The sequence below is a fragment of the Salvelinus fontinalis genome, chromosome 7, assembly GCF_029448725.1.
Source record: "Salvelinus fontinalis isolate EN_2023a chromosome 7, ASM2944872v1, whole genome shotgun sequence".
Lineage (NCBI taxonomy): Eukaryota > Metazoa > Chordata > Actinopteri > Salmoniformes > Salmonidae > Salvelinus > Salvelinus fontinalis.
The window spans coordinates 57,886,353-57,898,410 of record NC_074671.1 but is presented as its reverse complement, the minus strand read 5'-3'; the positions used below and the strand labels follow the sequence as shown (position 1 = coordinate 57,898,410).

General features: G+C 39.3%; 1 protein-coding gene across 4 annotated transcripts in view; it reads right to left on the bottom strand.

Moving 5' to 3' along the window:
* The window catches only part of LOC129859847 (carcinoembryonic antigen-related cell adhesion molecule 5-like), a 79,855-nt gene extending 71,458 nt beyond the window's left edge, over window positions 1–8,397 (bottom strand). The window contains exons 1-7 of one of the 4 annotated variants that reach the window (XM_055930027.1): window positions 8,200–8,397; window positions 3,573–3,854; window positions 3,197–3,469; window positions 2,973–3,050; window positions 2,637–2,663; window positions 277–324; window positions 108–140 (exon numbers count right to left, since the gene is read on the bottom strand). In XM_055930027.1, the coding sequence (XP_055786002.1) occupies window positions 108–140; window positions 277–324; window positions 2,637–2,663; window positions 2,973–3,050; window positions 3,197–3,469; window positions 3,573–3,854; window positions 8,200–8,266 (808 nt within the window). In that variant the 5' untranslated portion in view covers window positions 8,267–8,397. Of the gene's footprint in view, window positions 1–107; window positions 141–276; window positions 328–2,636; window positions 2,664–2,972; window positions 3,051–3,196; window positions 3,470–3,572; window positions 3,855–8,199 lie in introns of all 4 variants that reach the window. The other 3 variants (XM_055930025.1, XM_055930028.1, XM_055930020.1) reach the window with 3 other exon arrangements.
* Window positions 8,398–12,058: the final 3,661 nt, after the last annotated feature.

Here is a 12,058-nt window from a genome sequence, read left to right as displayed (position 1 = left end):
CACACACAGAAGGAAGACATCAACTACAGCCTCTCTCCTACAGCATCAAATGCTATTTAAGAATGTACCTCTGCTTTATACAGTCTTAAATTAACTGGATAACTTGCCTTGTTCTGGCTGGACTACATCACTGCCTTTAGCTGAGGAGAAGAGAGAAAAGTTGACCTTAGCATTCTGATACACGGACCATATTAGCATTGGTTGTATTCACTTCTGGATGACAATGAAAAGGATGCTAAGTGGCAGAATTCCAGGTGAATGCCACTGTCTTCTTACCCTCAGGCTTTGACTCATATTTAGGACTATTGGATCCACTGGCTTCAGCTGCTGATGAGAACAGAAGGACAAACTTTCTCTAATCAGATCATTTTGAAAGAAAAACTCCTATACTTGAATGCATTCAGTTATACAACTGACTAGTTATCCCCCTTTCCCAATACACAATGTGTTGTATTTCACTTTTAAGAATCTGTCAATTACAGCAGTGTTTACCCTAGGATTGGTCATTCAACATTGGTTTACAGCAAACAGAGTAGAAGAGGTTCCTTGAATTTACGATGTACAGTTGAAGTCGGAAGTTTACATACATTTATGTTGGAGTCATTAAAACTCGTTTTTCAACCACTCCACAAATTTCTTGTTAACAAACTATAGTTTAGACAAGTCGGACATCTACTTTGTTCATGACATAAGTAATTTTTCCAACAATTGTTTACAGACAGATTATTTAACTTCACTGTATCATAATTCCAGCGGGTCAGAAGTTTACATACACTGAGTTGACTGTGCCTTTAGAGCTTGGAAAATTCCAGAAAATTATGTCATGGCCTTAGAAGCTTCTGATAGGCTAATTGACATCATTTGAGTCAATTGGAGGTGTACATGTGGATGTATTTCAAGGCCTACCTTCAAACTCAGTGCCTCTTTGCTTGACATCATGGGAAAATCAAAAGAAATCAGCTAAGACCTCAGAAGAATAATTGTTGACCTTCACAAGTCTGGTTCATCCTTGGGAGCAATTTCCAAACGCCTGAAGGTACCACATTCATCTGTACAAACAATAGTACGCAAGTATAAACACCATGGGACCATGCAGCCATCATACCGCTCAGGAAGGAGACGCGTTCTCTCTCCTAGAGATGCACGTACTTTGATGCGAAAAGTGCAAATCAATCCCAGAACAACAGCAAAGGACCTTGGGAAGATGCTGGAGGAAACAGGTACAAAAGTATCTATATCCACAGTAAAACGAGTCCTATATCGACATAACCTGAAAGGGCGCTCACCAAGGAAGAAGTCACTGCGCCGAAACCGCCATAAAAAAGCCAGACTACGGTTTGCAACTGCACACTAAGATCGTACCTTTTGGAGAAATGTCCTCTGGTCTGATGAAACAAAAATAGAACTGTTTGGCCATAATGGCCAACGTTATGTTTGGAGGAAAAAGGGGGAGGCTTGGAAGCCGAAGAACGGGGGTGGCAGCATGTTGTGAGGGTGCTTTGCTGCATGAGGGACTGGTGCACTTCACAAAAAAGATGGCATCATGAGGGAGGAAAATTATGTGGATATATTGAAGCAACATCAAGACATCAGTCAGGAAGTTAAAGCATGATCGCAAATGGGTCTTCCAAATGGACAATGACCCCAAGCATACTTCCAAAGTTGTGGTAAAATGGCTTAAGGACAACAAAGTCAAGGTATTGGAGTGGCCATCACAATGCCCTGACCCCAATCCTATAGAAAATTTGTGGGCAGAACTGAACAAGTGTGTGCGTGCAAGGAGGCCTTTAAACCTGACTCAGTTACACCAGTTCTGTCAAGAGGAATGGGCCAACATTGACCCAACTTATTGTGGGAAGCTTGTGAAAGGCTACCCGAAACATTTACCCAAGTTAAACAATTTAAAGGCAATGCTACCAAATACTAATTGAGTATATGTAAACTTCTGACCCATTGGGAATGTGATGAAAGAAATAAAAGCTGAAATAAATAATTCTCTACTATTATTCTGACATTTCACATTCTTAATATAAAGTGGTGATCGTAACTGACCTAAGACAGGGAATTTTTGCTAGGATTAAGTGTCAGGAATTGTGAAAAACTGAGTGTAAATGTATTTGGCTAAGGTGTATGTAAACTTCCGACTTCAACTGTATTTTCCCTTTAAGTATGCACAAGGTTATGAGATTACTACTGTGCACTCACACACCCTTTTTCTATTTATTTCTTCATTCTTCTCTTAATTGGGGGGGGGGGGGGGATCTGTACTTTACTATTTATATATTTGACAACTTTTACTTCACTACATTCCTAAAGAAAATAATCTACTTTTTACTCCATATATTTTCCATGACACCTACAAGTACTTATTACATTTAGAATGCTCAGGCATGACAGCATAATGGTCCAATCCACACACCTATCAATATAATGCATTGTCATCCCTACTGCCTCTGATCTGGTGGATTCACTAAACACAAATACTGCAGTTGTAAAATATGCTTGAGTGTTGGAGTGTGCATACATTAATACATTATTAAGACCCTTTCAATGAAATGAAATGCACATTGTCTAACATGTTGGTGAAGCGGTGAGTATGAAGAGTTGGACCAGAAAGAGCCAGAGAATCACCCTACCTTTCATTTTCTTCCACACCAACCAAACTGAGGAGTAAATATACAAATATTTTACAACTTCTTAAAGTACAAGTCTGCATGAACCATACTATCAGCTGTTGAGTAGGACTTCACCCACATTTACATGCTTAAGCTGCAATAAGAACAGACATTTTCTGAGAGCACCAATAAAACAACCTGCATACAGTACCTCTGAACAGTACTGTAAATACAGGTAGACCAGGTATCCCCTTCAGGGGGTAAAGCTCACTGTTGTTGCTGCTATTATGTCAATCTGTGCTTCACAACTATGTACATGTACAGTGCTCTGTTACTATAGAGATGTGCTGTTCTTACCTGTTATGATGATGGCAACAAGCGCTACAATAGTAACGACAACACCACCAACAACCCCACCATCAATTTCAGAAGGCTCTGAAATGAAAAAACATTTTGTATTGATACTTTGACCGGAGTTTCAGATATTCAACATAGGACATTTTGAATGCTGCACTACAACACTAGCAGTGTTACTGATATATCAATACATAAGACTAACACACTTATGAGTGTCCACTCACCTGAGCCAAACACCTGTCCAATTGGCTCACTGACTTCCCCTTCCCCACGAACATAATTCTTCAGCTTGCAGATGTACTTGTAACCATTGGTTGATTTGCCAGTGTCGCTCTTAGAGACAATCAGCTGTTTTCCTACAACCTCCCACGCCCCCTCCCCCACTTTCCAGCTGTAGGTGACGGGTTCAGCATCAGTGGTGTCGCCCTCACAGGTCAGAGTGCAGGAGGTTTTGTTGGCGTTACAGGAAGAAGTGATTGTGGGTTTGGGGACTGCCTCTGTAAATAGAGGAAAGAAACAGGAATCATTTGGGGATATGCTTGTGAGGCACTGCAGTAGCTGCTGTTTCATATAGTGGCACACACACACAGAGACACTTACTGATAACAGACAGTGTATATGTCTTGTCAAGCAGTTTGCTGTTAAACTCCACAGAATAAACTCCACTGTCTGTTTTCATCAATCCACTGATTGTCAGTTCTCCAGTAGTCTGGTCCAGGGTTGTACGCTCTTTGAAGGTACCATAGATGTCCAGACCGAAACCCTTGTCCCACTCTGCCACCTTGTTCCTCCCATGCTTCCATAGGATGCTTGTGATGGGGTCAGGCACTGTGGATTTGTCCGGTGTCAACACCAGCTCACCTCCCACTTGATAAAGATCCTCTGGAGAAGCAGACATTTCATACATGTATCAGAGTATCCAGGGTAATACATTATGGTTAGGGTATAAATATGTAGTCCTAACCCTATTGGCATTGATCTGACATTATTATCAACCTTTACTGTTTATATCTAGAATTCTGCTTGCTGGGTGTATCTAGTCTATGTAGTCTGACCATTTTACCAGCATTTTCCCCCTCAGTAACACCACTGGAGTGGAAATTGATCTAGACTACACCACAGATTAAAATCTTTGGGTAAACCCTGCCTCTGAGGCTGTCCACTATTATACAAAGGGTGGGTCCAATCCTGAATGCTGATTGGTTAAAAGCACATTCCAGACGGTGTCTATTGCACAAGTTACCATCGGCTAAATCTATGATATTAAAATGCCTATTTACTCTGTTCCATCTGACTGCGCAATCCACTGTCTCCTCATCCCAGGGAGGGAAGATATACACTTGATCCCCACTATAAAAAGCATGTAGACATTATCTCAGATTTGTATAAACCTTACTGTCCATCTCTCTGACATTTGCAACATTGTTTCAATATTCAAAAGTGATCTCCAACTGTACCATAGTAATGAACGTGTAGGGGTCGGGACGAGAGAGAGGCAGGCAGTGTTTCTCAGACAGTCAAAATCATGAATCAGCTGGCATCATTTTTATGAATATATACAAAGAAATGTACATTTAAAAAAGGTATAACGAAACAAAGTGAGGCTAGTTTGCAGTCTTTCCAGCTTCAGTTTGAAGTTATTGTGTGAGCTGTGTTGTTGGCTAGCTCTTTTGAACAACAGTACAACAGTAACAAGAGAGTACATTTTCTATGCCAGGCAAAATCCTGCATCATTACATCATTGTTATGGATATATCCAAATAAATGTCACTAGAAAACAGCTTAAACAAATGCAGCTACTGTTTTTTTCTGTCTGCACTGTTTGACGTGACTAAGTTAGCCGTAGTTGGCTAGCTAGCAAGCAAAGAATAAGAACGTTGCCAGCCAGTGTGGCAATGGAACATTTAGAACGAATGTATGTCCATAGCTACAGAACAAAAAGATTGAGCGACTGGGTCGCGTCTCTGGCAACCGAACAAATAGAACGAATGACCAGCCGGCTTGGGTAGACACCCTAGATTTGTTTCAGGACTTTCTCTTGTGGAAGGGTGAAATAGTATTAAGAAATCAATCAAAATAAAGTCAATGAAAATATGTCAATCATTATTTGAATATCTTGGTAACCTGTTGTATTAAAGTGATAATGCCCTCGAAGCATGTGTTGAGGATTTATTGGCACAGTTTGCTGGACCTCGACACGCGTGCCAAAATATCTTCCAAACACCGGCTTCTCTGGCATCATCACTTAATTATATTAGAGATCCTATTAAACTACTAGAGGAGCTATGTCATAATTAGAGGTCGACCGATTAATCGGAATGGCCGATAACTTGACATCGGCCCTAATTATTCATAACAATCGGTAATCGTCATTTTTGGACACCGATTGTGGACCTTTTTTTTTTAAACCTTTATTTAACTAGGCAAGTCAGTTAAGAACACATTCTTATTTTCAATAAACAGCCTAGGAACTATGGGTTAACTGCCTTGTTCAGGGACAGAACGACAGATTTGTACCTTGTCAGCTCAGGGATTCAATCTTGCAACCTTACGGTTGCTTGTCCAACACTCTAACCACCTGCCTTACATTGCACTCCACGAGGAGCCTGCACTCACCTGTTACGCGAGTGCAGCAAGAAGCCAAGGTAAGTTGCTTGCTAGCATTAAACTTATCTTATAAAAAACAATCAAACATAATCACTAGTTAACTACACATGGTTGATGATATTACTAGTTTATCTAGCTTGTCCTGCGTTGCATATAATCGATGCGGTGCCTGTTCATTTCTTATCGAATCACAGCCCACTTTGCCAAACGGGTGATGATTTATAACAAGCGCATTCGTGAAAAAAGCACTCTCGTTGCACCAATGTGTACCTAACCATAAACATCAACGCCTTTCTTTAAAATCAATACACAAGTATATTATTTTAAACCTGCATATTTAGTTAATATTGTCTGCTAACATGCATTTCTTTTAACTAGGGAAATTGTGTCACTTCTCTTGCGTTCCGTGCAAGCAGTCAGGGTATATGCAGGGTTCGGGCCGCCTGGCTCGTTGCGAAATGTGTGAAGACCATTTATTCCTAACAAAGAACGTAATTAATTTGCCAGAATTGTACATAATTATGACATAACATTGAAAGTTGTACAATGTAACAGCAATATTTAGACTTAGGGATGCCACCCGTTAGATAAAATACGGAACGGTTCCGTATTTCACTGAAAGAATAAACGTTTTGTTTTCGAAATTATAGTTTCTGGATTTGACCATATTAATGACCTAAGGCTCGTATTTCTGTGTGTTATGTTATAATTAAGTCTATGATTTGATACTTGATAGAGCAGTCTGACTGAGTCAAAGGTATATGAAATGCAAATGGTATAGAGAGAAATAGTCCTATAATAACTACAACCTAAAACTTCTTACCTGGGAATATTGAAGACATGTTAAAAGGAACCACCAGCTTTCAGATGTTCTCATGTTCTGAGCAAGGAACTTAAATGTTAGCTTTTTTTACAAGGCACATATTGCACTTTTACTTTCTTCTCCAACACTTTGTTTTTGTATTATTTAAACCAAATTCAACATGTATCATTATTTGAGGCTAAATTGAATTTATTGATGTATTATATTAAGTTAGTGTTCATTCAGTATTGTTGTAATTGTCATTATTACAAATACATAAATAAAATAAATATTTAAAAAAAGAAGACTTCTTTTGGTCCTCCAATAATTGGTATCGGTGTTGAAAAATCATAATCGGTCGACCTCTAGTCATAATCCCTCAAAGTTACAGAATCATTACACAGGTGCACCTCGTGCTGTGGACAATAAAAGGCCACTAAAATGTGCAGTTGTCACAACACAATGCCACAGATCTCTCAAGTTGTAAGGGAGCATTCAATTGGGATGCTGACTGCAGGAATGTCCAATAAGAGCTGTTGCCAGAGAATTGAATGCTTCATTTGTGAGGCATCTGTTTCTCAAACTAGACACTAATGTACTTGTCCTCTTGCTCAGTTGTGCACCGGGGCCTCCCACTCCTCTTTCTACTCTGGTTAGAGCCAGTTTGCGCTGTTCTGTGAAGGGAGTAGGACACAGCGTTGTACAAGATCTTCAGTTTCTTGGCAATTTCTCAAATGAAATAGTCTATTCTTGTTCTGAGAAATGAAGGCTGACGAGTTTCAGATGATAAATGGGCCTCTGTAGATAATCCATTAAAACATCTGCCGTTTCCAGCTACAATAGTCATTTACAACATTAACAATGTCTACACTGTATGTAACTTTAATGGACAAAAAAATTGCTTTAATTTCAAAAACAAGGATATTTCTAAGTGACCCCAAACTTCTGAACGGTAGTATATATATTATATGATACAATATCAGTACTTGTTGCATTTACAACTTGTCTAAGTCCTATCATCAACTGATTCCAGCTGGTGTATGGCTGTGGATTGACTGCATTATTTTAATGGTAATTGGCAGTAAATTAGAAAAATGTATGGAGTCATTCCTCTAAAACTGTCTGGCTAGCTAAGCTAACACACATACATTTTTCACATTTATTGTTTTACACAATATCACAGAAAAGGCAAAACCATGGTTGACCAACACCCTGACCAACATGGACCATCATAAGAACGTTCAGGACCATTCTAGTAGTCTAATCTCATGATTATATTACTGTGACAATAATAGCACAGAAAACTCAGCCTTCACTGCAGGGCATCCAAACTCTGTGAGAATAGGTATATGCTTTAAAGACTGCCATTTGAGGACCCCTTGTATTAAATGCTTTTAAGGCAACAAGTTGAGAAATTATTTACAGTATACACACATCCATGCATACCCAGTTCCTTCTGTAGGCTTACGCCTTGGCCAAATTGGTCTGTGCGTAGCTAAACGGAATAAGAAGAGTGCTGTACTCATACAAACCCACATGGCTTTTTTACAACCATTCTGACTGTCCATGTTGAAAATCTCTATACAAGCTTTTGAGTTCAGATAGCCATGTGTTTTTTTCATTGAATTGATTCCCGACCCCGGCGGCTGCGCTTGTTCTTTAATTTGCAACGCATATTGTGTTCATAAGGCACATTGATACATATCCTATACCTATTGTACATGACAATCAAACATGTGATAATGTTGTAGGCTAGGCTATACAATAAGCACACTAGCTATAGCACACATATTACGTAGGCCGGTCGGTTCAACTTACCTCCGGAAACCACCTTTTGCGCCAGACGAAAGCAGAAGCACAATCCAAGGAACGTTAGTTTGAGCATATTTGCTAGTTACTTTTATTTAATATGTAAACAAATTAAGTTAAAATGAGATGTGCTAAAAAAACTGTGCCAGTCATTGCCTTCTTCTTCGCTGAGGTTTAATGGCGGTTGGCATCCAAAAAAACAAAAACATGTTGCATTACCGCCACCTACTAGACTGGGGTATAACTTCCTTAAACTTTGCTCAAATAAATAACAAAATTCCCCCTAATCTAACACTACACTCACACTAAAATACCACACTCACCTATTTAAATATATTTAGTCCTACTTCAGGCCAACAGCCTGAAAGGATAGGACACTACCACTTAACACACCCTGTAACTCTTCTGATGTAAAGTCTCGCAGACCCAAATGCCTCTCTGCAGTTGTCACCACAACCTCTATTTTCTGCGACTTACTTTCCATCCCTGCAGTACCACTGATAATCATTACTATAAATGCCCAAAATCCAATCCTACTGAAACATACAGAACCAGTCAAAAGTTTGGACACACCTCTTTATTTTTACTATTTTCTACATTGTAGAATAATAGTGATGACATCAAAACTATGAAATAACACATATGGAATCATGTAGTAACCAAAAAGGTGTTAAATAAATCAAAATATATTTTATATTTGAGATTCATCAAAGTAGCCACCCTTGCCTTGATGACAGCTTTGCACACTTTTGGCATTCTCTCAACCAGCTTCATGAGGTAGTCACCTGGAATGCAATTCTACTAACAGGTGTGCCTTGTTAACCTGTTGGGGATGGGGGCGCTGTTTAGACTATTTATGCTAATGTGGCTAATTTTTTAAACGGCTTCCCACAAAATCCTTGATCGTACAATATGCATATTATTATTATTATTGGATAGAAAACAGTCTATAGTTTCTATAGGAGTTGAAATTTTGTCTCTAAGTGGAACAGAGCCCATTCTACAGCAATTTCCCTGACATGGAGTCAGATTTGAGAAACGTTGGCCACTTTTCTGAAGTCATTTAAAAGGGCTCTGTCGTTGCTATGACTATACGGACACTTCTTACGTCTTCCCCTGGATGCCTTTACGTGATGACGATTCCAACGGGCTCGATTGCTCGTTCACAGGCCCTACAAATGAAAAAAACCTTTAGCTAGCAAGTCTTTTCTTGCTGCGTAACGCGCGTGGAAGACACCGACCCTCTCCTGTTCCAAGCGTTAGTTTAGCCTGTTATATTTCTCCGGTCATCTTTTCACTCGTTATAGGAGTTACAAACATCACAAAGTAGTTAATTTAAAGCGTTTTATAGCAATTTATATCCGTTTAGTGCGATTTTGGGACATTTATTTTTGCAACGATGTGAAAAGTTGGGCACGCTTTTCAGTTCATCCCGAACGTAGTTGACATTTCCACATGGCAAGAGGACAGCTTTCCACCAAAAGACGATTTCTCCCAAGAAAGGATCCTTTGCCCAAGATACTGATGGAAGAACAGCTCAAGGTAGGACATTTTTATTATGATAAATCGTGTTTCTGTCGAAACATTTTAGTGGCTTAGGACGCCATGTTTTTTGACGTAGCTTCGCTTGGCGCAAACTGTATTGAAAAGTAAGGATAAATTAAAAAATGTAATAACGCAATTGTATTAAGAATTAAATTGTCTATCAATCCCTGTCCACCCTATATTTTTTAGTCACGTTTATGAGTATTTATGTATAAGAGTAGATCACTGTCTAAGTGGCGCAAGGACGTTTTCTTTACCAGCTTGTCTACATTTCACATTGTCTAACCATGATTTTGGTGGCTAAATATAAACATTTTCGATCAAACTGTATATGCATGTTGTAATGTGATGTTACAGGAGTGTCATCGGAAGAATTCTGAGAAGGTTAGTGAAAAAATTAATATCTTTTGGCGATGTTGACTTTTATCGCTCACTTTGGCTAGAATCAATGCTGGGCTGCTAATTGCTATGTGCTAAGCTAATATAACGATTTATTGTGTTTTCGCTGTAAGACACTTAGAAAATCTGAAATATTGTCTGTATTCACAGGATCTGTGTCTTTCGATTCGTGTATGCTGTGTATTTTTACGAAATGTTTGATGATTAGTAGTTAGGTAAACACGTTGCTCATTGTAATTATTCTAGTCCATTTGTGATGGTGGGTGCAATTGTAAACTATGCCATATACCTGAAATATGCACTTTTTTCTAACAAAACCTATCCCATACCATAAATATGTTATCAGACTGTCATCTAATGAGTTTTTTTGTTGGTTAGGGGCTATAAATATCTTAGTTTAGCCGAATTGGTGATGGCTACTGGTGTTGGTGGACAAATAAAAGATGGTGGATTATGCTAATGTGTTTTTAGGTAATAGATGTACATCTTTACATATTGTGTCTTCCCTGTAAAACATTTTAAAAATCGGAAATGTTGACTGGATTCATAAGATCTGTGTCTTTCATTAGCTGTATTGGACTTTAATGTGTGAAAGTTAAATATTTAAAAAAAATATTTTTTTTGAATTTCGCGGCACTGGTTTTTCAGTGGGGGGGGGGGGGGGGTGCCGCAAGCGCCACGCTGATCCTAGACAGGTTAAAGTCAATTTGTGGAATTTCTGTCCTTCTTAATGCATTTAAGCCAATCAGTTGTGTTGTGACAAGGTAGGGATGGTACACAGAAGATAGCCCTATTTGGTAAAAGACCAAGTCCATATTACGGCAAGAACAGCTCAAATTAGCAAAGAGAAACGACAGTCCATCATTACTTTAAGACATGAATGTCAGTCAATTCGGAAAATGTAAAGAGCTTTGAACGTTTCTTGAAGTGCAGTCGCAAAAACCATCAAACGCTATGATGAAACTGGCTCTAATGAAGACCGCCACCAGAAAGGAAGACCTAGAGTTACCTCTGCTGCAGAGAATAAGTTCATTAGAGTTACCAGCCTCAGAAACATCAACTGTTCAGAGGAGACGGTGCAGAGTGGTCAAGGCAGGCAGAATGGTCAGGCAAGCGGGTACAAAGTCCAGAAACAGGCAAGGGTCAAAACTGGGAGGACTAGAAAAAGGAGAATGCAAAAAGCAGGAGAACGGGAAAACCGCTGGTTGACTTGGAAACATACAAGACAAACTGGCACAGAGAGACAGGAAACACAGGGATAAATACACTGGGGGAAATAAGCGACACCTGGAGGGGGTGGAGACAATCACAAGGAAGGACAGGTGAAACAGATCAGGGAGTGACAAAAGTATCTTCTCTTGCCAAAACTCTTCATCACCAAAATTGGAGAATTAAACAATATTTCTATTTTTGAGAATGTAGGAATTGTCCGTGGGTATTTAAAGAACAATCCTGTCGAAATTGTTTTATTTTGTGACATCAGGAAAGGCAGTAGGACAATATAACGGTATCTCTGGAAGTGTACATCCCTCAGTTATTCGTTTTCTACCTGAATGTTGTATAAAATTAATGATTAAATATGAAACTATTTGTGAGATGATGTAATGTGATGGTACCCTTCTAAATGAGGGAATTGTTTTTCATGTGAAGTATTAACCAAGTCAGTTGCCACGCCCACGTGAGCCCAGACATTATGTCGGCGTCATGGACCGCCCTTTTCCAGAAGTGTATAAAACCCACTTCCTACAAATTTTACATTGAGTCAGAGAACGCCGGAACGAAGTCCCAACGTTGAAATGGCTACCACTATATCGGCCAAGGAGATCAGACAGTGTGTAGTGTTGGCTACACAGCGAGAAATTGTTCAACTCTAAAACATTGCTACAGAAGGAGCACATCCTAGACAACGCTTTTACCAGTCTGC